Source organism: Monopterus albus, unplaced genomic scaffold, assembly GCF_001952655.1.
Source record: "Monopterus albus unplaced genomic scaffold, M_albus_1.0 scaffold99.1, whole genome shotgun sequence".
Taxonomy (NCBI): Eukaryota; Metazoa; Chordata; class Actinopteri; order Synbranchiformes; family Synbranchidae; genus Monopterus; species Monopterus albus.
The window spans coordinates 3,066,711-3,092,619 of record NW_018127979.1 but is presented as its reverse complement, the minus strand read 5'-3'; the positions used below and the strand labels follow the sequence as shown (position 1 = coordinate 3,092,619).

The 25,909-nt window shown below is 38.8% G+C and overlaps 3 protein-coding genes across 13 annotated transcripts in view; 1 reads left to right on the top strand and 2 right to left on the bottom strand.

The window, feature by feature from the left end:
• The window catches only part of ildr2 (immunoglobulin-like domain containing receptor 2), a 19,988-nt gene extending 14,062 nt beyond the window's left edge, over positions 1 to 5,926 (bottom strand). The window contains exons 1-3 of one of the 3 annotated variants that reach the window (XM_020609384.1): positions 5,909 to 5,926; positions 5,174 to 5,582; positions 1,124 to 1,453 (exon numbers count right to left, since the gene is read on the bottom strand). In XM_020609384.1, the coding sequence (XP_020465040.1) occupies positions 1,124 to 1,453; positions 5,174 to 5,213 (370 nt within the window). In that variant the 5' untranslated portion in view covers positions 5,214 to 5,582; positions 5,909 to 5,926. Of the gene's footprint in view, positions 1 to 1,123; positions 1,454 to 5,173; positions 5,835 to 5,908 lie in introns of those variants that run through there. The other 2 variants (XM_020609385.1, XM_020609386.1) reach the window with 2 other exon arrangements.
• A 653-nt stretch (positions 5,927 to 6,579) lies between these two features.
• On the bottom strand, positions 6,580 to 22,287 carry LOC109965434 (cell surface A33 antigen). 3 transcript variants are annotated; one of them, XM_020609457.1, is made up of 10 exons: positions 19,466 to 22,287; positions 13,053 to 13,177; positions 12,924 to 12,977; positions 12,391 to 12,557; positions 11,631 to 11,723; positions 11,510 to 11,555; positions 10,177 to 10,341; positions 9,912 to 10,028; positions 8,798 to 8,921; positions 6,580 to 8,654 (listed from the first exon to the last, which is right to left on the bottom strand). In XM_020609457.1, the coding sequence occupies exons 2-10, from the start codon at positions 13,057 to 13,059 to the stop codon at positions 7,988 to 7,990; spliced, it is 1,440 nt and encodes a 479-aa protein (XP_020465113.1). In that variant the 5' UTR covers positions 13,060 to 13,177; positions 19,466 to 22,287; the 3' UTR covers positions 6,580 to 7,987. The 3 variants fall into 3 exon arrangements, with proteins under 3 accessions (XP_020465113.1, XP_020465110.1, XP_020465111.1); XM_020609454.1 differs by having other exon boundaries at positions 11,510 to 11,723; XM_020609455.1 differs by lacking the exon at positions 19,466 to 22,287 and adding an exon at positions 17,877 to 17,908 and having other exon boundaries at positions 11,510 to 11,723.
• pou2f1b (POU class 2 homeobox 1b) overlaps positions 18,103 to 25,909 on the top strand; it is a 14,953-nt gene continuing 7,146 nt past the window's right edge. For 5 of the 7 annotated variants that reach the window (XM_020609447.1, XM_020609450.1, XM_020609449.1 and 2 more), the window contains exons 1-3: positions 18,103 to 18,238; positions 24,570 to 24,635; positions 25,292 to 25,383. In XM_020609447.1, the coding sequence (XP_020465103.1) occupies positions 18,193 to 18,238; positions 24,570 to 24,635; positions 25,292 to 25,383 (204 nt within the window). In that variant the 5' untranslated portion in view covers positions 18,103 to 18,192. Of the gene's footprint in view, positions 18,239 to 22,374; positions 24,204 to 24,569; positions 24,636 to 25,291; positions 25,384 to 25,909 lie in introns of those variants that run through there. The other 2 variants (XM_020609451.1, XM_020609452.1) reach the window with 2 other exon arrangements.

The following is a 25,909-nucleotide window of genomic DNA, read 5'->3' as shown; positions in this document are numbered from 1 at the left end:
TACTGCTTGCAAACCAATGATGGTAAGATGATGTCATGGGGTAGGACTGGATAAGTCTGACTTCTTCCTACTCCATTTAAGCATGTACTAAGTATTAGCAAATTGATATTGGATTATGTGTACAATTATGTGTGTTGACATATCAACTGTCTTTACATGCTTGAAAGAATAAATCAAATCAAATCAAATGTAGTGACCTGACTTTTTTCCGGACACTAAATGCAAAATGATTCTCTGAATATTTAATCATAGGTGCGGGTGCAGAACACACTGACATCTATGTATTCTTCTTGAATACACCGGCATACCTGCAATCTGACACTTTGCACTAAGTAAAACATTTTTATGGTAATTATATTAATTTGTGATTAATCTGTTGTTTACTTTTTAGATATGGAAAATAAGGAAATTGTGACATGAACCCATCACAGTTCTACAGAGACCGAGATGATGTCCTAAAGTTGTTTCTTGGTTTTCAGTTCACAGTGAAATAAATGTAGTAAAAGCAGCGCATCTTAACATAGGAGACATTTAACCCAACAAATGTACTGTATGACATTTATCTTGGATAAATTACTTGGATGAACAATCAATTCTTAAAATATTAACTGATTAAGCTACTAATTGTTTCAACATTAACTAAACTTTTGCATTTTTCCAAAGTTGGAATAAAACAAAACACATAATATTTAAAAGTGACAAAAAAATACTGTTAAACATATTACAGCTAGATGTTTAATGCAGACAACATAGATTCATACATCATGTTATTGAACCTTTCTTCATTGCTGTCTTCATTGAGTACAGGATGGTGTTGTTGAATGGGGTTTGTTCTACTGATGCATTTGGACAGAGCACAGGTGTTTTGTCTTGATAAGGCCTCAGGTTTAAAAGGAGCCTATAAATGATTGGGGTGAGACCAGGAGGTGATGATTGTGCGTGTGTGTGTATGTATGTGCAACACCTGCTTTATTGTAACACAGACAAAAGATGTCCATTTAGAGAACAGGAAACACAAAGTACACTCAGCTCTGTTTCCTGCAAACAGCACTGGTCAAAGCTGCAGAAGCTCTTTCTTCTTAATTCATATCTTTGTCATAGAGTATAAGAATGATCACATTACCGTTTATGATGCTGATGTCTCTGCCTTTGTAGTACTCAGCCAGTGTCATGGAGGCTCCCTGCGCCGACGCCACAACCCGAACAGTGCGGCTGCTGTCAGAGCACTCCAGGTGGGATGTGGCTCCTAGCTCGGAGGCATGGATGCCCAGTTTCTCTGAAAGCGTGAAAGACTCTCGTGTGCGGTCTCGACAGTAGGACTTGTACCACCACTGCACCACCGGGGTCTGGGTGGAGGCCGTCTGGTACTGACATGGGAGGACCACGGACTGGAAGAGCATGGCAAGCCTCTGCTTCTCCCGCACAATGACATTCACACCATCACACACACACACTGACACAGTCGAAACAAACAAGGAAAGAATGTGGCAATAAGTGCTGCAGTAAAGTGAAATTTTCAAGAGTGTCATGCAAATGATACTGTCCAGCAACACTGACAAACCCCATGTTCACCTACTTAACATGCAGTAATGAAAACCAGACACCCTCAAAGTTTATTCTCTCATTTTACACCACAAGGAAAAAAGCTTGTCCCAAGATTATGATCAGAGGGGCACTAGGTTTAGCTACCAACAGTTATTTTCACACATTATTATGTCCATTATTTTTTCAATTCATTATATAAACTATAAAATGCCATCAAATAATGAAAAACAATCCAACCATCACTTTCCAGCCCTACGTTGTCAGTTTATGAAGTACACCAAGGTAAAACAAATGCAGCCTAAATCAACAGTCCTGCAACAAATCTTTCATAATTATTACAGTGTTCATTTTTTTGATTAAAGGTTTGATTCATATTTCAAGGTTTTCCAGTCTGGCTTGATAAAATACTCACCTGCTGCTATTATTATTAAATACATTACAACAGCTGTTGGGTGCTGTAGTAGTTCCTCCTCTTCATTGTGGCAATGAAGTGATCCCTTTCTAATGTGATGCTAATGTAAGTAATGGGGGTCCTCATTCTGTACAAAAATGACTGAAATTCAGTCAAACATAAAATCCTCTTATTATATAATTTCACCTTTTGTTCCCCTAGACAGCGATCCCTTGCTGAGACTGGATGGAGAAGTAGGAAAATTAAATTCTGAGCCTTCATGTTAACCTAAGGGGTCAGTTAAATTTTAAAATTCATGCTATACGTACAACCAAAAAAAGATTTTGTATTTCCATAAGTGAGGTAAAACTATGGAATAATTTAAGTGTAGACATAAAAAATAGTAATAGAATTGACGAGTTTAAACATAAATATAAAGGTATGTGTCAATCAAGATATATGCAAGAACAGGCTCAATGTTTAATTACATGGACAATTGTGGGTGTGGTGTACATTTTGTGATAATTCTTTAGTATATTACTTGTGTGATGTAAGAATGTTAACACTGTTATCTTTTTTTTAGTATATGTGTGTGATGTAAGTGGGTAGAAGTGAATCATTTACTGCTTGCAAACCAATGATGGTAAGATGATGTCACGGGGTAGGACTGGATAAGTCTGACTTCTTCCTACTCCATTCAAGCATGTACTAGGTATAAGCAAATTGATATTGGATTATGTGTACAATTATGTGTGTTGACATAACTGTTTTTACATGCTTGAAAGAATAAATCAAATCAAATCAAACCTTTGCTGAACTTTAGAAAACATTTTTGCACAAAAGATTTTGTCCCCACTGCTAAAACATGGGGTGGACAAAGTTTTCAAGGACTGTTGCACTAGACTGCATTTGTTTTATCTGAGTGTACACGCAGTGATAACTGGCATCGGAGTGTAGACAAAAGTAAGAACAGGATGCATATGATGACATCTCGATTACAGCAGACACAGCTGCATCTTGTCTATATAGGTGATTCATGATGATTCTACACGTGGGACATACAGTAATTTGTGTCAAATCGAACTGGGAGCAGAGACAGAAATTAGTTGTGTGGGAGCTGCTCTGTTGCTCAGTACCAGGGTCAAGCAGGGCAAATTCCATCGTGTGTGTTGGGGGCTGGGGAGGCCTGTGAAGAGGCAGGAGGTTGTCATCAAAGAAGGAGGGGATGGAGTGGTCAGACGCTTGTGGCTGCCTTCTGCTAGTCATGTTAGCTTTAGGTGGGGCAGGAACTCACTCTAAACATCTCTCAGAAGACAGGAAATCAAAACAAAAGCAAGTCCACCCGCCTGCTTCTCCTTAGGGCCAGTAGGAGAACACACCCTGTGTTTTAAATAATTCCTGATAAGCTGATGAATCTATTAGTCTATCAACAGAAAAGAGTTGCATCATTTTGATCAATATTCAGACATAAATGTCAAATCATTTATCATTTCAAATCGAATAATGGACTAATTGTTTCGACTACACTTCATCATTGTGAGTGTTAATAATTCATGAATTTTGTCCTTTTAAAGGTGCAATGAGCCCAGTCAATGAGCATCACTGGGTTTCTGATTTTTCTGATACATTTTAATTGCACGTGTTTATGCAAATGACAAACAGTGATGATGCCGATTAAGTCAAAGGTTTTACAGGATAAAGGAACAAGAGGAGCGTTGATCCAACTCCTAAATTCACACAAAATAGCACTGGTGTTTCCTTTGTTTCTTTTTCATGGACCAGTTCATTGTTAGGGACTCCCCCTCCTCCTGTCCCACTTGAGGAGCTGAGAGGGGGAGCAGGTCACAGACGCCCAACCAATGAGAGCATCTACGCTTTATCCAGCTGAGTGTGAACAGACCAATAAACTTCTAGAGATTTAAACCAAACCGTTACTCTACGAATGCCATCAGTTTTATGTGAGAGGTAGTTCAGAGAAACAAACATGGAAACTGCTGGATGAAACACTGATACATCTCTTAACCACACTTCTTGTGTACGTGAAGTTCCTGTCAGATGTTACTCACTGCAGTTTAATGAGCAGGTTACAGAGACAGCAGGCTTTTTCTCTACCTGTGTACACACTAAAGGCCAAAAGGTTCAAGATAAAACCGTGGTCACAAATGTATTCTAGGTCACAGCTCTGCTGCTGCGTGCTTCCTGGCCACGATCAGACTTTTCCTCTCTAAACCTGTCACATTTCCTGCCTTTACTGTGTCACGCATTCCTTCATACTGAGTCATTTGCTTAATAAAAACTGGGGAAAAGGCAGAAGAATGAAGAATGTTACTGTAATGTAACAACAAACTCAGAAAGTTTGTGAAAGGTGAACATTTATTGTAACATATATACCATCACAGGAATATTTTGAGACCTTGGCTGCACTTTAAGTTACACATTTCCAGCAGCTTGTGCACTATCACACCTAAGGATAGGATGACACTTAAGATTACTTTTTTTTTTTTTTACACCAATTAACCCATAAATTATTATATTCATTTGTTGTTTTGTTTATAAAATCGGTCAGAAAATTATGAAATATATCCCAAGATTTAGTCAAATAGCATCCTGTATTTGACCAGCAGTCTAAAACTGAAAATATTGATTATTATTATTATTATACATGACAAAGAAATCCTTAAATTTGAGAAGCGGAGACTACAGAATATTAGAATTTTTGCTTCAAAAATAAAAATTATTACTTACTTTTCTGTGGATTGATTGTTGAGTAAAGCCTTAACATTGAACACTGTACTCCACAATGTACAATTCTGCATTTATTGAGTAACCTATGGTATATATTGTACAGACTGACCGACTGCAATAGCAAAATGATTAGCCCAGATAGAGAATATTATTATCATATGAGGAGATATACTTTAAAGTAGCCTACAATCAATACAATATGAACACTACACAACACAGAATGGTGATTGACCCATAAAGCCCTTAAAGTGTATTTAATTAGTTAAAAACGGGGCAAACCATTATTATGGTTAATACAATCCATCTCATTTAATTCGTACAAATAAAATATGTCACATAAAACTATAAAGAGAAGCACTTATGCCGAAACCACGGTGCTGTTTTCCTGGGATAAACCACAGATTTTCATAGGACCAACCTGCTGCGTTACTGTCGTAAACATGGCATGTTTTAGTGAAGATAGGACATTTCAGTGAAGGGTATTTGACTTACCTGATGCGCCCAGTAAAACGGCCAACTGGTAAAAGTTCATTATATTGCCCGTTCTATAGTGAAGTGCAGTTTATCCGCATGTTGGTCGTTTCGTAGTCCGCTAACTGCTGCAAACAGGTTGCGTCTAACGGGACTGTACCACTTCATACAGAGGTGAGTCCCGGAAACAAAGACAATCCTGAACTGGAATACTTCTCGGCTGGTGTGTGTATTAAACATACGGCTAAGGTCACCGCCGTTGCCTCCTTAGTTTATCTTCTGGAATCTAATTCCGTTTTTCTGTGAAGACTGTAGCAGCAGAGTCTGCCGACAGAGAGAGGGCTGCCCGCTGTGAATGTGGAGAAGGGAGGAGGCAGCTTGTTGATGAAGCCTGGCCACTTGGCTGTGAGATTTCAGGGACAAACGGGTCCTGGAGGGAACCAAAAAGTACAAGAAACACAGGCCATAACAGCAGAGCTCTGAGGAGCTGGCATCAGAAACCTTACAAGAAGGGCTGCAGTAGACTATTTAACTAATTGTTATGGTAGTCCCCCCTCACCAGGAGGGTGAGGGAGGACTGAGGTTGGACTCAAGTCAAACATGACGGCTGCAGGTAAATAAAGTGAACACAAAGTATCTTAAGAACATAGCATGGGAAGGTACGGTACTTGGATATGTATGATGTGTAGTGTAGTGTAGTGTAGTGTAAATGAGCGTAGCTCGTAGGTAGTGTGGTAGAGTCAAGCCAAAACGCACAGTGTCTGTCAGCGTAGCATTCTACCAACATGTACAGTCCGCGTTACTATGTTAATGTTCTGGCCCAGACGGAGCATCTGCCAGAAGTTTATATAAGGAGGAGGAGAGGCAGCGCCCGCCGAGCGGCCATGACACTAATTGTCTCTTTTCAGTTAGAATTCACACAAGAACAGCAAGGATGTTTACAAAAAAACAGCAAGAGGAGCTGGGAGAGAGAGGAAAATTATTAAAATGCTATGGCAGAATGCATAAAGTAGAAAGGTTAAGATAATCATAAGATGATTTGTGTGCGTGTTCTCTTTGAAATAATCATTAGTGAATATGTAAGAAAAATGTGAAATGATTGTATTGAAAGAATGGAGAGAAGTGATTTTACATCTAAAGAGTGAAAAATGCAGAATCACAGATAAGAGGAAGTAGACACACATCCCCGAAAAGAGGATCTGCAGAAGTGTGTGTATGTCACACAGAGATAGACACACAGTCTGTTAAGAAAGTAAAAATGATGGTTTCAGGCCTAAAAGTAAAGATTTGACTGATAATTAATGTTTGATCAATGTCTAATCAATGATAATTAATGTTTAGTCAAGTAATGTATTCAAAATATAAAGATCAATGTTTTGATTTTAATGCATTGATAGTATTGTGTAAAATCATTGTGTAATCCTGATTGTTCTGTTAAAAGCAATGATGGAATTTTTGGTATTTCAGTCAGATGTGAGTTTCTTGTATCTTTATTAAGCATTAAGATGATAGAGTAATAGAGTCCGAAGCTGGATCACAGTGGGGTGGAGGCCAGTTATGGGCAGTAGACTTGAGCTGTGACATTAAAAATTACTTTAGAAGAATATGACTTTGCACGCCAAATAAGGTATTAATTGCAAACTGTGGCATCTGGTTGGATGAGAGGGCAAAGACTACTGACCAGAATCCTTTACAAACCCAGGCAAAAAGAGGGGCAGAGAGCTCTTTCACGGCTGCGGCCGGAGGCTCTGTCTGGTTGGCCGTCTGACTTCCAGGAGACCGAGGACTGCAGAGGGGCAGTCCGGGAAGAGTACCCTGATGCTCTCAGTCAGTCATGCCAGGTGTTCCACTTTGCCCTTTTCTCCAAACAGTTATCATGAATTATATTCAATATTTCCTCCAGAACCTTGACATTAAAATTCCCTCAATATGTATGCTTTTACTGTGAAAAAACAAAGTGTTGAGTTTTGATGAAGGTACAGTACTGTAGCAACAAGTCCTCCAACCTATACAGCCCATAGGGTCCCTTGTCCCTTCCCTCTCATACAACCCATACAAGCATCTCCTGAAATAGCACTCCTATGGCAGAGGGAATTACAAGAATTTCACAAAAAGTAATAGTAACATATGTTGCAACAGCAAGCTTTTGTCATCATGGAAAATTACCCTGAAGGGCATGTGCTAAAATGCATTGATAACATAAAGAAGATCCTTCCATCAAGTCAACTAGTGTTGCCAGAATTTTTTTTATTTCATCTTGAAAAGAGCTATAAACATGACAGCAGACATACCAGAACTCCGTCGATATCGAGATTGCCATTAAGATAATGTTATTATTATGTCATGGTTTAATTATGTTTTGTCACATAGATTACTTGATCGTAATAAACTGCTGGCACAAATGACATATAGAGTCATTTTTTACTGGAGGACAGTCTCAAAAGTATTTTACATCGATCAGAAGCAGAACAAAGAAGAAATGCCTGGAATTAAGAAGACACACTCGGAGCAGCAGACTGTTACTGTACTGATGAATTAGTACTGTGGAAATATAGGCTACTTCAACTACATTTACCATGTAAAGTTTTGTAGTAATTACACCCCTTTCAATGTTTGTGCTTGCCACACCACTATCTACTAATTTAATCCCAAACATTAAAAATGTATGGGTTTTGAGAGTTTACAATTTAATTTTGCTGTGTCTTTTTGATGTCATGTGGTCAATAAGCCAAAACCAGAAACAAATAATAATATATTTCAGTGCATTCAAAGAAAGAAGAAGGGGCATTAAAAGAGGTTCAGTAACAGGAGGTTATCCATATCAGTTTCTGTGGGTTAAGGGTGGTCAATGTAATCCAGCCGATCCCGACTGCCACGGTAACGGTCGCGTTGATCGTCAAGCCGATCCCGACTGCCACCGTAACGGTCGCGTTGATCGTCAAGCCGATCCCGACTGCCACCGTAACGGTCGCGTTGATCGTCAAGACGATCCCGACTGCCACCGTAACGGTCGCGATGATCGTCAAGCCGATCCCGACTGCCACCGTAACGGTCGCGTTGATCGTCAAGCCGATCCCGACTGCCACCGTAACGGTCGCGTTGATCGTCAAGCCGATCCCGACTGCCACCGTAACGGTCGCGCTGATCGTCAAGCCGATCCCGACTGCCACCATAACGATCGCGCTGATCATCTAGGCGATCCCTACTTCCACTGTAATTGTTACATTTATCATCAAGGTGATCACGACTTCCTCGACCATGTTCATCATAAGGTTGCGAGTCGATATTGCTTCCCTTGCCATCATGCTTTTCTTTAGCACTATTAAAACTGTGTTGATCATCCTCTAACACATGTTCAGGTGTTCCTATACTGTAATTGTTTTGAGGAGCAATGTCTCTGTCTTCATTCTGGCTGTGCTGCTCTGTCTTTGACTTGTCATCAAAGTACTGCTCTCCAGTTTCAGGACCATCTTTGTCATTAAACTCCATTTCTGCAGGGGAACTTAGAGACAAACAGGAACAAAATACAGAGAAGAAAAAGAAAATGATGATTGGATGATTTCATTAAAGCAATTATAAACATCATTTAGATGCTAACAATCAATGCACTTACATAATTGGTTTACAGAAACATACAGGACATACCCCTCAGCATACTTGTTCTTTTTATTCTTCTTCCGGCAGCAACAGAATATTATAATCCCCAGAACCAGGAGACCTGCAATGACTCCTCCAATTATAGCTGCACTGGACCCAATATTCATACTGGCTGGGGGAGAAAAAAGGAAAGGCAAGGGGTTTTCACACTACACTTAGTACAGGGCTAGGATCCCTATTTGGCCATGCTTTAGAATAAGCACACACAATGTCATGAGACTGAATTAAATGGGATGGCAAAATTACCAGTATGGTGAGGTTATACTCTTTCATCTCTGATGCTGTGTCCACTACATCCAAAAAGATAAGTTGTATATACAACTGAGTCCTACCTTACTACAATCCCAAATCAGAAAAAGTTGGGACGGTATATAAAATCAAAATTAAAACTGAACATAGTGTTTTGTAAATCATCTGTGTCCTGTATTACATTGAAAACAACACAGCAGCACATTATTTGGAGTGATACCTTATTAATTGTATTCTTTGTTCAAAATAAACACTCACTTCAACTCTGATGCCTGCAACACATTCCAAAAAAGATGGGTCAGCTGCATTTCAGGGCGAGTAATGAGGTAAAATAATGAAATGCTGATTTCATTTGAAACAGGTGATGTCAACAGGTGATTGCAATCATGTATTGTTTTCAATGTAATCCAGGACACAGATGATTTACAAAACACTATTTTCAGTTTTAATTTTGATTCTACATACCATCCCAACTTTTTCTCATTTGGGGTTATTTAATGAACAACTTGGCTTTTTTTAACAAGGTGGATGAAACTTTATACAACTTTCATACAGGTGTTTCTGAGCACCTGTTAAACGTAAGGCCAATAATGGAGCATCTAAATGGAGCATTCCCGGCCCATTGCTGACTTTGTCTAATGTAGTGTAAACTGAGTTTATGAGAGCTTTCATTCTGAAAACAGCTACCTAATGCTGTTACTGGAAACATGGTTACAGGGAGATTTTACAAGATACACAAACTAAATGAGACTAAAAGGCTTTGAGGAGCAGAAGGGATCTGCAGAATGAAATGGTATTTATCTCTGGGTTCATCACAAACAAGCGAGCAGGCAAGTCCTGTTAAAACACTTACGGGGCATCACAGCTAGGGTAAGGTTGCAGCTGGAAGAACCAATCTGATTTGTTGATGCGCAAATGTAGAACCCAGACATCTCTCTTGAAATATTGAAGAGTGATAGAGCTCCATCCTCTGCAACATAATGAAAAATATTAGACAAAGCAGTGCTGAGATGATGGGCCAGTTTGTCATTCTTTACATTAACACTAATGAATGGGAAACAAACTGTTCAGCAGCCTGCCAAAGATACTGTATGTGCATGGATGGTCGAAATGCATACTTTCAGTTGTCTTAGGTGGAAATTCGGTGAGTCTGTTTTCCACGCTGAAGCGCTTCCATTCATAGGTGGGTTTTGGGGATCCCTCCTCAGACATGCATGTGAGGGTGATGTCGTTCCAGTACTCTGCTGTTCCCTGAATCCTACAGAGTGGTGCAGAAGGAGGCACTAGAAGAACACAAAGCAATAATAATAATACTTTATTTGTATAGCACTTTACAACTCCGAAGGAGCCCAAAGCGCCTCACAGAAGAACATATATTAGGAGTATAAAACTGGCTACATAAGCAATAAAACCAAGAACAAAATAAAAACACACAATATAATATCAAACGCTAATGGGAGACTTCCATATCAAAGTATAAATGTAAGACAACAAACTAAAAGACATCGTCATGATGCCACAGGAGCCTATTAGACACAGAAAGCCTGTCTAAAGAGATGAGTTTTTAATTTTAAATTAAAAGACGATAGCTCAGTTATGGACCATAACTCCGGTGGTAAGGAGTTCCAGAGCCTAGGGCCATATACGGCAAACGAACGATCACCCCATTTTTTTACATCTTGTCCGCGGGACAACCAAGGACACGTGCTCTGAGGAGCGTAGAGCCCTAAGCGGAGTGCGAATGGACAACAGGTGAGACAGGTATGGCGGAGCGAGGCCGTTAATAGCCTTAAATACAAATAATAGTACCTTGAAATCAACTCTGAACTGCACTGGCAACCAGTGTAGCGAGTGAAGGACAGGGGTGATGTACTTAGCAGTATTTGACAGTAGACAGGCAGCAGCGTTTTGTACCAATTGAAGCTTCCGAAGGAAAGGTTGGTTGATTCCTATATAAAGGGCATTGCAGTGATCAAGTCGTGAAGTGGTGAAAGTGTGAATGGCTTTTTCTAAATCCACATGCGACAGGAAGGGCTTCAACTTGGTTAAAAGCCTCTGGTGACAGAAGCTGGTTTTGACCACAGATCTAATTTGCTTGTCAAATCTGAGGCTACTGTCAAATAATACTCCTAGGTTTTTCACAGTATCAGTAAATAATGGGGCTGAGGCACCTAAATTAGGTACAACAGCGGAGGAGTCAGGAGTAAAAACGATGTATTCAGTCTTACTTTCATTTAAGTGGAGGAAATTATGTGATAGCCAGTGTTTAATATCACGAAGGCAGTTATGCAATGGGATGAGGGCATTCAAATCAACACAAAAAGTTACACTTTATTACAACAGAACTGCACTGATTTAATGTCATCGTGGAGACAACATACCGACAACATACTAATACAGTTATTCAAAACACATAAATAAATGTCAACCATGCCAGTGGTTAATTCTCACCTAGGACCAAAAGGGAAGTGGTGGCAGCTGTTGTTCCCTCATCATCCTGGGGAATCATGACACTGCATTGGTAACGGCGGTTGTCCTGCATGGTCACCTTTTTTAAGAGGAGTGTGCTCACTTGTTTGTTAATGTCAACCTCCAGAACGGCTCTGCCTTCGTAAGCTGGGGCAATGTCAACTGAAGTCTGTGAATAATAGATGGCCACAGGTTTCTAGAGAAACAAACACAAACATATTTTTAAAAGCTATCTACATAGTATGAGATAAAGTATTAATAATAAAAAATATACACAAGTAAAATAATTATAGGTATAATCAGTGCCACACCACAAGTCATCACGTCATGTAAGATTTAAAGATAAAGGTTGTGATATGATGATCAAATTATAACGCTTTAAGAGGCAAATTTGTCATTTTGGTCTGTAAATAATATTGGCGATAGGGTAGGATTATATCTGCTTAGAGCTGAAATGATTAGTCATTTAGTCAATTCATAGAAAAATAATCAGCAACAATTTTGCTAATCAAATTCATTTTTCACGGGGGAGGGGGGTGTTACTGACACTAGGCCAGAGGCAGGGTACGCCCTGGACAGTTCACCAGTGTATCACAGCGGTGACACATAGAAACAGACAACCACGCACATTCACACCTACAGACATCAGATCCTGCGCGACTTTGGACTGTGGGAGGAAACCGGAATGCCCAAAGGAAACTCATGCAGGCACAGGGGAACTCCGTACAGAAAGGCCCCAGTTGGCAGCGAGGCTTGAACATGTATTCAACTCATTATGATTTTCCGTTTCATTTCCAGCTTTTCCCCACTGTTGCCACATTAATAAGATGTTATAACCAGATGCAGCTAGTTTAACCTCTCACCAGTGGATCAGTAATCTTGTCAGGATAAGCTTCCCATCTGACGATGAGTGTCTCGGAGATTGGTCTGGCTGGGATGAAGGAGCAGGTCAAATGAATATCGCCTCCTCTTCCGACCTCATATTGTGTCTCTGGAATAGTAACCTGTAAGCTGCTGCAGCAGGGGAGTACTGAAGCAAAAATAAATGATTAATAACACATAATCAGCCTGTTCCACAGTCATAATAACTTATTTAGTATTTTTGCTAAATAAATGACATTTAATTCTAAGCTCTCTATGATATTGGAGGACTGAAAAACTGGCATGATTTAACTTGACCAACTATTTTTGTACTACTAAATAGCCTATATCAAGTTTCTTTCTAAACAAATGAACTAAACAGGCTTAATTTTACCCAATGGCCTATTTTGCATAAAACAAAATTCTGCTTTTGGTTGAGTAGCAAGACGTTGGATTAATGATTAACACTGGTGATAATACTAAGGTGTGGTAGTGGCACAGAGCAAAGAGAAAAAAATACAAGCATAAAGCCTACCTGTGAGGATCAGAAATAGCTTTCGCCATCCAAGCTGCTTCTTGGTTGCCATTGCTAAGAGAGGATAAAAAACATCTAGTCTTAAAAACATCTAAAACTGATGCTTTCAGTGCAAGAGTGAGAACTCACCTAACATTCACGATGAACTTCCAGGGAAGGGGAACTTGACTCTTCCAGGTAATAAGTCAGCGGCTATAGGTCACATGTCACCAGAGGGCCAATCGCGGATCTGATAATCCATGTATTAAACCTGCCTATGAGAGATGACTGTGATAAGGAGGGGAGTGTAGGCCTACAACAAAAAGAGCTTAAATGTTTGCCAAACATAGTCTGTTAACTGACTGATATGTACAGTAGGTTATATTAATAATTATGAGTTGTAGGCTCTATATAAGCATTTAATAAACAGTTAAAAACACAATATGCACACAGATGTAAGGCTTTAGTCTTTTGGTCAAATATAACTCCCACAGACACTCATACTGAAAGTAAAGGTGGGTGTATCAACAGATCATGAATGTCAATACAGTAAAGCAGTTGTAATAATATAAAACATCATCATGGGAGATGTTATAGCCTAATGTGGCCAAATACTGCACAGTAACAACTGTAAGTCTGACATAAACCATTTATTAAATGTTGAATAACCTACTGCTTATAAGTAAGAGAACTTGGAGTCAAGGTTCATCCTGGTTCATTTTTGCAGATGTTCATACACATTTATTTAAATCTTTGCTTAGTATTTTTAAACTGCATGCATCACCCTGAATGCAAGGTATCAGTTTTTCAGCAAAAACACTTCAAACTTTAAGTCTGAGTTCTCATTCAATTTAAAAATCCTATAAAATCCTATAAAAAGTTACAAAACTATCAGGAACCAAAATTGCAAGAAAAAAAGACAGGTGCTTATAAAAATGTTCAAATCTTGAGTCATAATCACTCACAATATAATTAGAGAGCTTTCTATTTACATGTAAATTACATTTTCATTGAATATTTAAACGTAAGTTCAAGGACATGCAGGTTAGGTTACTCTAAAGGTTTGGTGACTGAACTTCCCATAGGTCTGAATGATTTTCTGTGTCTGTGTCAGACCTGTGACTGGTGACCTGACTGTTATGTATGCTGCCTCTCGCCTGATGTTGGTTGAGATTGGTGACTCTCTCTAGGAAAAGTGATATAATTAATGTACAGACAGTGATTTTATCCTAACTTGATTTTGTGCTTTTTGCATTTAAACCGTATATATGCCATTGTAAACAACCAAAATATTAATAATTTAAAGTTTAAAAATGATAGATTATGAGAAGTAGAAATGTTACCACAAACAATACTATACTCCACGTATCCACCAAAAAATAGGTAGACTCCAGAGTTAACTGAGATAATTTCAGTAAATCTAATGATCAAATGTCATTACTATATAAAACATTAAAGCCATATGAAATAAATCCTTTAACTTTCTATAACAATCAGTGGGTTTTTACCTTCCTACAAAGTTATATTGTGCTGCATTGTACAGTATGTCAGCAGCTGGTGTTGTGCTCAATATGACCTGCAGGTTGCAGTATTGCACTGACCCTTCAAAACAAAAAAGATTAGTCTACTAGCACAGGCAGTAGCTAAAAAAGATGATAAATGTAACTTGTCTTTATGATAAGCTTATGACAAACTGAATACTTCAGTTGGATCATTTGATATGTGAGAGAGGAGGAAACCGATACTGTACTACCCGCTCAATAAACTGAAAATATAAACCACAAACTGAATTTCTCCACGACACTAATAATGATGACTTTTTTAAACAGTGGTGATAGAGGTGTTTAGATCCATCACACAGTATCAACACAACAATCTACAAATACTATTATTACAGGTTTATGAAATAGTGGATTATTTTACCTGTTTGTTCTTTTTTGTACTATTTAAATGAAACGATGCATTTCAGATGTTTAGAAGGGAATGTCTTTTTGGTTGCACAGCTAAAAACTCAGGCATCTGAAACATGACAAGGAACCCCATCTTTCTGAAAGACTGCCAAAATAATGGGAACAAATGGTTTAATCTGGGACAATGTCTTGTATAAACTTTTTTATGAGGTAAATAATAACTATAGTTGTTAGAAAAATGGAGTGGAGTACATTTCCCTCTAAACTGTAGTTGGGTTAAAATTGTATAAAATCTAAATATTTTAATAAAGTAAAAGTACATGAAAAACACACTTAAGTATAGTAAATGTACTACTTTCCACCACTGCTTTTAAACCATTTGGTTCAATAAACACAAGGTTAAAAAGAAGGTGAATCTTTCCTTTTAGAATCCAAAAACATCTCACATAGTCGAATTACCCTCAGTCATCACAAATAACCAAAAGATGCATGCATATTTTAAATGATGCGAATTACTGTTAAAGACAATCAAAGCATCCAGTAAGTGGCTAATTACAAGGTCACCCTGTTGAATTTATGTTTTATCTTGTTAATTACAGTTATTTTTGTATTTTTCCTAGCATTCCAGGTACCTTTTTCTTTCTAATCAATTCTGTGTTGTATGAAAATTAATTAACAGGCTTTCATGAGCTGTGAATGACCAGATGAACCCGTTCAGGGGCTCTGGGGCAAACATGAGCTGTTGAACCTCTGTTAACCTCTCTGTCCTAATTAAGTATAGTGTGCATAAAGTTCACATTGTGCACCCCCAGACACCAAAAGACCAACTAATACAAACTGGCAACAGGTTTCTTGTCTGTGAATAAGATTTTTTTCTATGTGCAATCTTTATGAATATGTACCATGTGACTACAGTACAAACTAAAATAATAAGGTTAATGAAATTGTTAGGTTGGTAAATTCATTCTATATGTAGTCCATGCAACAACTGGTGTCATATATCCTGGTCATACACCAAGAATAGATGAGGCATCTGAGACACTTGTGTACGCATTGTGTATGCATATTTTAAACATGACCTTCCTCCTACTGTACGTAATGTTTCATGTAACCAGAATGTCTGCGTTTTTGTATAAGGAGCCATACAATTTTAGAAAAACCATGAAAAGGCTGAATTTACTATGTGGATGCAACTGATTTCTGCAGTCATTATACTGTAAGTGTGACCTGTAGAGTTCATTTGGAAGGATAGGGAGAGAGAGGCAGGGAGATTGAAAGGGTGTGAAAGATTGGATGTTTATGTACCTATGTTGATCTGTCTATACTGATGTTAATCTCATTTGAACTCATCACAGTAAACTGGCTGAAATGGGCACTCTTGAGTCCTGGTCCTTCTTTCAATGTTCAGTTCAATTAGAATGAGATGTAAAAGTCATCCTACTAAAACCAAAATATTTAACCCAGGGCTCCACCACAAAACACAGACACATTATTGCTTCAGTTGATATTGTGTTTAGGGCCTAAATTCTCTGTCATTAATCAAATTACCAAGTCAACTGATGTGCAGCAAAAGTGGGAGTTGATATTCACGTTGACATGTACACAACTTGTTAACACTTTGATTTAGCAGGCAGCAGTAGGCCTATACAGTATAATTGTAAATATATATATTGTTTTGTTCAGTAATCATCTCCTGTGAAGCATCTTTAACTGGTATAACACATCTGTAATCATATTTAGTGATATAGCCTATGATTAAAAATCATTATAGTGATTCATAAAACATTTATATACAGGTTAAAGCTGTTTGCAGTGTGTTCAGAACAGATTAAGACATGATAAGCTCAAATGGTCAATACTGAAATATTTGCTTGCATTTTTTTCTGGATCACTCAGTTTGTAAAAATAATCAGCTGGTACCTTATTACACATATAAATGATTGACCTGTTAATTAATCTGCTTATTGGGTGGGTGAGTGAATCAAAGAAGGGATGTGATCTACTTTGTTATCTTGGGAGGGTACAGTTCCATCTGCTCAATGCAGGAAGTGGTTGTGGTCCCCTCTGTTGTCAAAGGAAGGTCACTAACATCTGACAATGTCACTGTCTCTCTTTTTTATAAGGGAGTTGTTCAATGATATCATGTGATTTTTATGAGCTGATGTTGGTATATTGCAAACACTTTTTCCTCAGTAAAGACATTCCAGCAAAAGAAAACCAGATATTTCACAAGGTCATAGTAATGCAAAACAAGCCAAGATGAAAAGGACAACAACACAATCCTATACTATTATTTTAATGCTATTTGATGTTTGTATATGGATTTTAAAACTTTCTGGGGACAAACAGGCTAAATCTTACTGCTCCTGCATGCTGTATTTAGTTACTGGAAACTCTATTCAGTTTTATGCATTCTGAGGAATACTGAATTACTTTTGGGTACTTACAATACTTATTCCTGTCAAAATGTCTGGGTCTTAATCATAGATAAAGATGATGATGATATTGATGCTTCACATTTTTCCACTCTAAAGACTGGGGGTCTTTTTTTCTGCAAACTGCAACATATTTTAAGATGCATATTTGTCTTTTGTGGCCACATAAATACAGTAGTGGAAGAAGTGCTCACTGTTTAAATACTGGATGACAATTATTAATACTTTATTGTGTACATCACATTTAATGTTGCAGCTGGTAAAGGTGGAGCTTATTTTAACTACCTTAGCCTATAAGCTTATAATTTGAATTACTGATGGGCAGCTTGTGAATTTCCCACAGAGGATCAATAAAGTCTTATGATTACAGTGCATTTTGTTTTATTAAACTATTTTCATTGTGAAAAGTAGGCTAAGTAGTATGTTAACTACAGTTATCAAATAAAGAGTAAAAGGCTACCACATCTTCCTCTAACAACTAACATAGCGAAGTTCAAGTATGAAATAGCAGAAAATTAAAATGCTCAAGTAAAATATAGAAACGTCAAAGTTATACTTCAGTACTTGAGTAAATGAAGTCTTCTTAGTTACTTTCCACCTCCGTATAGGCTAAATAAATTTGACCTTACCGACAACATTGACTCCACATTGATCCACCACAAGCCTGTCAATTAATCAAATACAGGGGGCGGTATTGAGCTGGCGGTATTGAGTTAAATATATTTGGCAGCAGGGATACCATGTTGTCAAAGATACTGCAGCTGCGTCTTGACCCTTTGCTTTCTTATAAACTCACAGTTCACAAAAAGCTAGATGGTTATTTAAGTATGTAAATAAGCCACAGCTAACAACAGCCTGCACGCAGGTCTGTGAGTGCGTGTGTGTCCGTGCACGCGCGACACAGGCAGGCTTAGAGCTGGGAGGATTTCGGGTTAAATATTCAAAATGGCGGACGGAGGAGCAGCGAGTCAAGATGAGAGTTCAGGACCAGGTAATGATTACAGCATTTTACATATTCATACTCATATTCAAACGGTGTTATCACAATTTACAATAAACGGAATACAAATGAAACTCAGATTGACTAACAGATCAGGATGATATCATCGCTGTTTTAGTTTACACTCAGCTAGCGAATTGTAATTTGACATAGGAGGAAACGAGCTATTGCAGTACAACGGCAAATTACATGGAAACATGCCTCCCCCCTTTGTGTGATTAGACGGCTATACGCCGCTACATATTCATACCTCTGTCGACAAATACAGTTTAGCATATTTTATTAGTAATCGGAGACGTGACTCTGATTCATACGTGATAAATTTAGATAGTTCACTAACGCAGTTTGATTGAAATGAAGACGCTAGCAAGCTAGCGTTAGCTCGCCTGCTAACGCTTGGCTTTGTGTTGATGCACACTCGCTGAAGCTTTTGAAAGAGGTTTGCATATTCATTTTTGTCGAGCCAGGCAGTGCCTGCGCCTGTTTCTTTTCACCTACGGTTTGTGGGTAAACAAATAAAAACGTAGCAACCTTGGTTAAACACACATTGTCATGTCAGTGTGCACCAGCTCGAGGTGATTTTATAGCAGAGCTTTTTCACTCAGCCTTTTGTGCTCGGCGCAGCGGAGGCACAGCAGCCTGTTGTGTTTATTCATGCGGGCCTGTGTGAGCCAGAGTGCGGAGTTCAGCATATTCCCCCGGCCGATGAGAAGCTGGGACTCATCCTGTGCGGACCAACAAACGCATAGCAAGAACGCAGTTTCTGGCTGAAAGGGCCAGTTGATACAGTCGGGTCTAGTCTGTTCGGTGTTAAAACGGCTGTCTTTCACGAGGCTAACTGGCTAACGTTACCTCATAAGTTGGTCCAACGGTTCAGGAGCTAACTTTGCTTTAATTTAATTTGGCTAAACGAGATATTAGAAGTTAGATGTTGAAAGATGATGTTGGGTTGAAGGACCTCATGCAGTTACAGCTACAGTTTGATTTCAGTTAGTTCGAGCACATTTTTTTTTACTTGAAGTGGTGTTAAGTCTGACATCGCGTTGGTGCTGGTCTGACTCTGAAGCCATCTCATTAGAATACGTAATATATTTGTACAACTTTTCATTGTCCCTGACTGAGCAGGTATGATTTGTTGTTTTTATATGCGTTGTGTCCTTCGTTGTTGCAGGACTTTTAAACTTGTCTGTGTGCGCTAGATACAAAGATTGTAGCTACCTGTGTGTCCCCCCAGGCACAGGGAGGGGTAGTGAGGCCCACTTCCGGAAGGCCACAATAATAACAGGCAGGGCTTTCTTATTATTCACTCTGCAGGTTTCACGACAGGGCAAGACACAGCTTGATGGCTTCTTTTTTCTTTACCCTGTGCAGTTTGCAATTTAGTTTGTTTTCAAAAAACGAGTTTGAAGTTTGTTGTAGTAGAAGATTTTATTACTTGATAAAGCAAATTTTATTTTTGACTCAAAATAAAAGTCAGATGAAAAGTTGTCTTTTCCACCAGAGTCCCTGTGTAGCCATTTTCAAAAACGTGGTTGTGACTGGCTCTGACCATGCTGTCTGTTGCTGTAGGCTAATTCTTTGCAGTTGTGAGTTTTGAGAGGAAAGTGATGAGGAAGACTTAATCAGCTTTGCAAGGCAGAACAGGGCTTGTTTTAATAATAAAATTCATCTTTCTGTCCCAGACCCTACTGGTGATTTAGATTGTAGCATTGTTATGCAAAATTCATACCTTGGTTGCATTGTTACTAATGTCAGAGTAACTTTGACCACAGTAACAATGATATCATATTATAGACAACTATGTGATATATTGCAGTTTTTTTTGTTTGTTTGTTAGCATTTTGTGAAATTATATCCACTGTTTGGAAATAGGCTCTGTTACATAAAACAATAAGTGACTTATTAAACTGGGCTCCTTAAAGAGCAGATGAGAAATAATTCTGTCATCCTCGCAGCTAAGCTACTTTTCTCATTTAATCAGTTGTACAGTTCCACCTTGATTCCAGCCTTGTAGTTCCATCATGAATATTCATTGATGTAAACACAGTTGTTATGAATAATGCATCATTCTCAGTAATAAATTCAGGGCATGTCAATTTCAAAGTACAGAAAAGGCCTCCATGAAAGCTTCAATCAGACAGGCTTTTTCACTGTGAAGGAAGAGAATCATAACTAACAGCAGCTGGATGGTGTGTGCTAAACAGATAACTACCTGTTTCTCATGATCTGTACTAAAGGGAGTCATTCTGGGCTAAAAGGTGCAAAGCAAGAATTCCTTATTAGGAATATAGCAAACAGGAGTTGACATTTTGGCTACAAGATTGGCAGTTATCTGTAAAAATGTTTTTTTTATAACAAAGATTTGATCAGGCTCTGTATGTCAAGCATTTAGAAGAGATACACCTCTTTTGTGAAATACCTTTAAGTGCAAATGAGGATCTGAGATTATGTATCATGTTGGTATAGGAGATAAACTCTAAAATAGGGGCTTTTAGGAAAGGTATTCAGGGAGTAGCTTATGATGAGCTACATATAGCTGCATTTACTAAGCAACAATTGTCTTGTTCCTGGTGACTCATGTGTCTGCTATCATAAAGAGCATCAGTAAACAATTTCCGGAATTTCATGAAAGGTTTTTAAGATAGCCAAAGAGCAGGACAGTTTGAAAACACAGTACAGTTTCTGGACAAAGAAGACGATCAGTCTAGTTAAAACATTCTTCTGCAGTCACGATAATGTGCCTTCTTTAAATAGATGAGGGAAAAGTGGGAGAGGCCTGCAGTAAACGGTGAGGGACCTAGTTCAGATCTAAAAGTGTGCAGTATGTTGCTGTTACAAAGAAAGTGAAATAACCAGCAGTTCATGGTAAAATTGCTGTCCTAGTTAGTGCATTTACATGTGAATTCAGACTGTCTGTGAGTTATGGTGCACCTCTGCCTGTGCTAATTGGAAGTAGTTGAATATTCTTGCCACCTTCTAAATACTTCACTTTAATCTATTAGATGAAATTTTCCACTTGGTCTCTATGTATTTCGCTAATGATCAACACTATTCATCGGGCTACACCCCATCCTAGGTTTTGTTATTGCAGTCCAGTGTTGCTGGTTGTACTTTCTGTTGTCAGATTGTGTAGCTGATCAGATTTAATATAATGACTATTCAAAGCTGTCACTGTTCTGCTAATTGTAGTGCATATATTCATGTTGATTCTGCACTGGCTCTGAAAGCTTTATGTTGTTTGGTTATTAATTCCCTCAAATTGAAAAATTTTCTGTCGTGACCATACATCCCGACTGTTGGTGCTCAGACTGGTCCTGATGTGGAAAAGCGGTTTTGATCTATTCTCTGTTTAAGATGAAGAATATATAGGTAGCAGGGCAGAATGTGGATGTGCTAATTAAGTTTTTCCCCCGTCTCATGTTGAATTTCTCCACTCACATTAACGGCTCTGCTGTATTCAGTCAGCCTTCCCATATTACAGTGCTAATGAGATACCTATTTAAAATTCTCTTTGTAGGATATTTGTATAATGCATTGTTCCACAGCAGGGCTTTGCAAACTGTTCGACCAAGTACATGCTGAATCGCCCTGCTGATAACTGTCTTTGCATTCACTTCTCCTTTGTTTTCTCATTTGGTTGCATGATATGATGGTTGAGGAGGTCAGTAACACAAGGATTATTTCCTGACCTCCCTCTTTCAGATTTTTATTTTTTACCCTAGTGTGGCATCTGTATTTCCCTTGCAATAGCTGCCTTGGTAAACAGTAGGCCAGAGTTAAGCTAACACTGTGTTGTTTGAAGGAATCAGTGGTATGGAGTATAATGCAGTGTTTATTGTTTAGGGTAGTGATTTACTTCTAGCATTTTCAAAGATAGCAATTCTGAGTTGGTTGAAAAAAACTAATTTGTGTTTAGAAGGGATACAATATAGTCAGTTGACCACCACTCTGAAAGTTTGTAAAAATAGGGTGGCACGCAAGTAGGGATATTGAAATAGAAAGCTGAAAATGTAAAAATATTCACTTTTATCAAAGTAAGTGTAGCGCTAAAAATATATATTAGCTTATTGTAAAAAAAAAACAAAAACTTAACACTTTTTTTTTTTTTTTTACTGATCAGTCTATTCTCTAGCAAAAATGTGAAATAGTCATTGGTTCCAGACCAACAAATGTAAAGAATTCCTGCTTTTTTTGTGATTTATATCACAGTAAACTTGATATCTTTGAAATTTGTACTCTTGGTCAGATAAAAACTAAAGTTTTTAAGGAAGCAGCAAGAGACCTTTTTCACTATTTTTGGACTTTAATATACCAAATGGTTAATCTATTAATGAAGAAAATAATTGGCAAGCTACTCAACAGTGAATGCTATCATTTAGAGCCTTAATTAGTGTAGTGTCGGTGCAGGGGTACTTGAACTCATCTGATAGGGCTTTTGGGATACATCAGACAAAAAACCATTGGGAACCATTGGTTTAGAGTCTGTGATTGTTCATCATGCCCCTCTTGTCCTCACACTGCTGATCAAAGTCTGTAGCTCTCTTGGCATTGTTGAAAGTGGTCAACTAGTATGTAAATGTCTTTTGTCAGACGCTGGGATAAATGAAGAAGTTGATTACAGCTTTAGCCAGGAGCAGTTGCTGTGGATTTAGCTGGTAAGCTTCTTCCACTGTAGACCACAAAACAGCCATGCATTCCAGTCCAGTCATTCTGATTCACTGGACACCTGTGCAGTACCATAGCCGGGCCATTTCTCCCACTATATTAACTTTCTGAGCATGCTAGAAATGACATTAAAAGGGCTCCAAACTGAAAAACTAATGGAATGTAAAGCTAATCTAAATATGCTAATCCCCAAACACTTCATAAACATGGACAGAAACAGCCCACCACCCACTCTCTGTAGTCACTCGCTGTGGAATGTTTTAGCCACAGGGGGTCTAGCAGTAATGACAGGCTTGTGGTGGATTAATGTGGAGTTATTTATTTCTGATAGAGCGAGTCCCCTCCCACTCCTACCCTGCACCCCCTCCTTTTTAGGTCTCCATGACTCCTGGAGATGCTCAGAAGAGGCGGCCTTAAACATTATGTTGATGCAGTCTGCCCAGACCACCGCTGCCTGCATTCTCACACAGCATTCTGGGATATCTTCAGCCCTCTACCTGCTCTTAGCTAATTACTTTATTGCCATGCATTCACACTGTAATTGGTCTTGCGCTGCTGCCTCCCCTCCCTCTGCTGCACCAAGTGCTAGTTTGAGCACTTTTTCCCCTTCTCTGTGTCGTCCTTATTCCCCTGTTTTTTATCGTCCTCCAAAAGCCATCCAATTAATATGCTAATGAGCTGATAAATATTTATAGGGTTTAAATTATGCAGAAAGCTTTCAGAGCCTGGTGTGAAATGCGTCGCTCGCAGGACTTCAAAGCCTTGCATTGCTAACGAGGCAGGGGCAGATTTGCATATGGCTTTAATCAGCTGAATACTGATTATACTTCATTATAGAGTCGGGCGGGGGGCAGCTGCAGCACTTGTCGTTTGGTTCATTCCAGCAAGAGAGAGAGAGAGGGTGAACTTTTTCCAGAAGTACAGACAATCTTGGCGAGAGAGAGAGAGAGAGAGAGAGAGAGAGAGAGAGAGAGAGAGGGGCACTGTAAAGAGAGGGGCAGAGCTATAAGAAAAGAAAAGGAGAGCTGTTTGCCTAAATCCTGTTGGCTTTCCCAGTGTGCGTATCCCAGTGTTGTTCAGTGAACCGTGCGGTGGACAGCACCACTGTGTCTGTGTGTAGCTCTGGTTGTATTAAACTCCACTCACTGCTGACCAGTGGACAGTGAAGAGAGGGAGGAGTAGCGGGGAGGAACAGAGTGCCGGACACCCTGTCGTGGGTTTGCCTGGCAGAGGCAATTTCCCTTGATAGGTTCAGTAACCATGCTGGAAAACACAGGTGCAGCAAGAGTGGGTGAGTTTTTGATGAGGCTGTGATGAAGCTCAGCTGGGTTTTGTTATTGCTTGGCACTCTTTGCATTAAAATGACACTTATAAGGGTTTATTTTATTAATGTGACATCAACTGTCATGTCAGTCTTTTCTTATTACCTGTAAGTGTAAATGCAGTTTGTTTGTTTTGGAGATTAATCTTGTTTGCTGCTTTGAATGGTGAACATGACTGAAATGTTATTCTGGAGAATTGTGATTATGGGAAGTGTACAGGGTATAAAAGTTGTAACACCTCTCAAAAATCACAGTGGTGGGACTGAGTCAGGTTTTTTTTCTGCCAGCGGGTGTGTGTGTGTGTCTCACTATCTGTCTCTGTCTGGCTCTTCCAGATGCTAAAGTGAATAATCAGTCACAAACTACTAAATGTGCAATGGAAAGTGGTGACGCGAACACCGGTGAGTGACCAGCTTTTTTTTTTTTCTTTTGCCGGGCTGAAGTCGGGATGTGCCGAGTTTGACCTCATCATTCAACAGGTTTCACAATCAAAGCCAAGATTAACAGTTTTGTAGCACAGATCTGTAAAAGCTCATTACTGCCCACCTTTTCTATTGTCTCGTTTTGAAAACAGTGGCGACCACCAAACTCCTTGTGAGCAGTCCTCATCGTCAAATGATGTTTTTACCTCGCTTACTTCATGAATATCATGCTAATTTTCTCTGTCGGTGATTCTGTGATACAAATGATCAAACTCTGAGTGAAAGTTATAAATTTGGCACTTGGCTTTATATTCTTGTTTAATTATGATTTGAGGAAATATTGATAATGAATGCTTCCAATTCTTAGGTATTCAAGTTGTGTTAATTATGTGATAACTCACTGGCCTGCAGTTTTATGACTTTGGATTACAGTTACATATGTTTGCTTATAAAAACATGTTTTAGTCAAACTCAGTTTTCCTTGCACCTGACAACAGTTTGTTTTTCTGAAGTACACTGGGTTCCTTGTGTTGCATTCCTCATTTTTGTGTGAAGCCAGAACATTGAGGTTTTTCAACTAAAAACCATCTTTCAAATCTGACAGCGCATTTCATGAACCGTATTTCTGTCCTCAGGAATCCAAGCCAATGGGTTGGACTTTCAAAGGCAGGCGGTGTCAGCCACAAGTGCAATCAGTAATGCACATGCACAAGCCCTCCTCCAACAGGTAATACATGATGTACACAATCACACACGTTACCATAAGTAACTTTTTTGCCTGCTTTTGTGGAAGAAGCAGATGTCTAGCACAATAATTTGGTGTGGTGACACAGTTTGATCGTAGTTTTACAGTGAAATAATGTCTGAAGTTTGAACAGAGGTATGCCGATCTGTATTCACATATGCACAAGCAGAAAGAGTTCATTTAAATGAGCCAGGCTCTCCTGGTGTCGCCTGGCAACAAGGCAGATTAATCAACCCTGTATGCTAATTAGCTGCTCTGCGGTTGCTCGGAAACAGATGGCCGAGAATATGCAAATCTATGCAGAATTTACATGCACTGCATAACAGTTATTTTAATTAGCATCTCAACTCTCCCCTCCCATCCCCTCACTTGTCTCTGAAGGCTGCAGCACATTTTAAATACCCACATTCTCACTTCCTTTTAATTTAAATTCTTCTCCCTGCTCAAAGACGAAAGGCTCTTTTTGAGAAAGCCGCTCATGTTCACCGTGATGTGATCATTTATTGTA

Bases quoted from the DNA above. Each gene is read 5' to 3' on its own strand.
- LOC109965434 (XM_020609454.1), bottom strand. The intron at 12,558-12,923 runs GTAGGCTTTATG...TTTTTGCTTCAG, and splicing joins GCTATTTCTGATCCTCACAG to TACTCCCCTGCTGCAGCAGC. The intron at 8,655-8,797 runs GTATGTCCTGTA...TTTGTCTCTAAG, and splicing joins AAGAACAAGTATGCTGAGGG to TTCCCCTGCAGAAATGGAGT.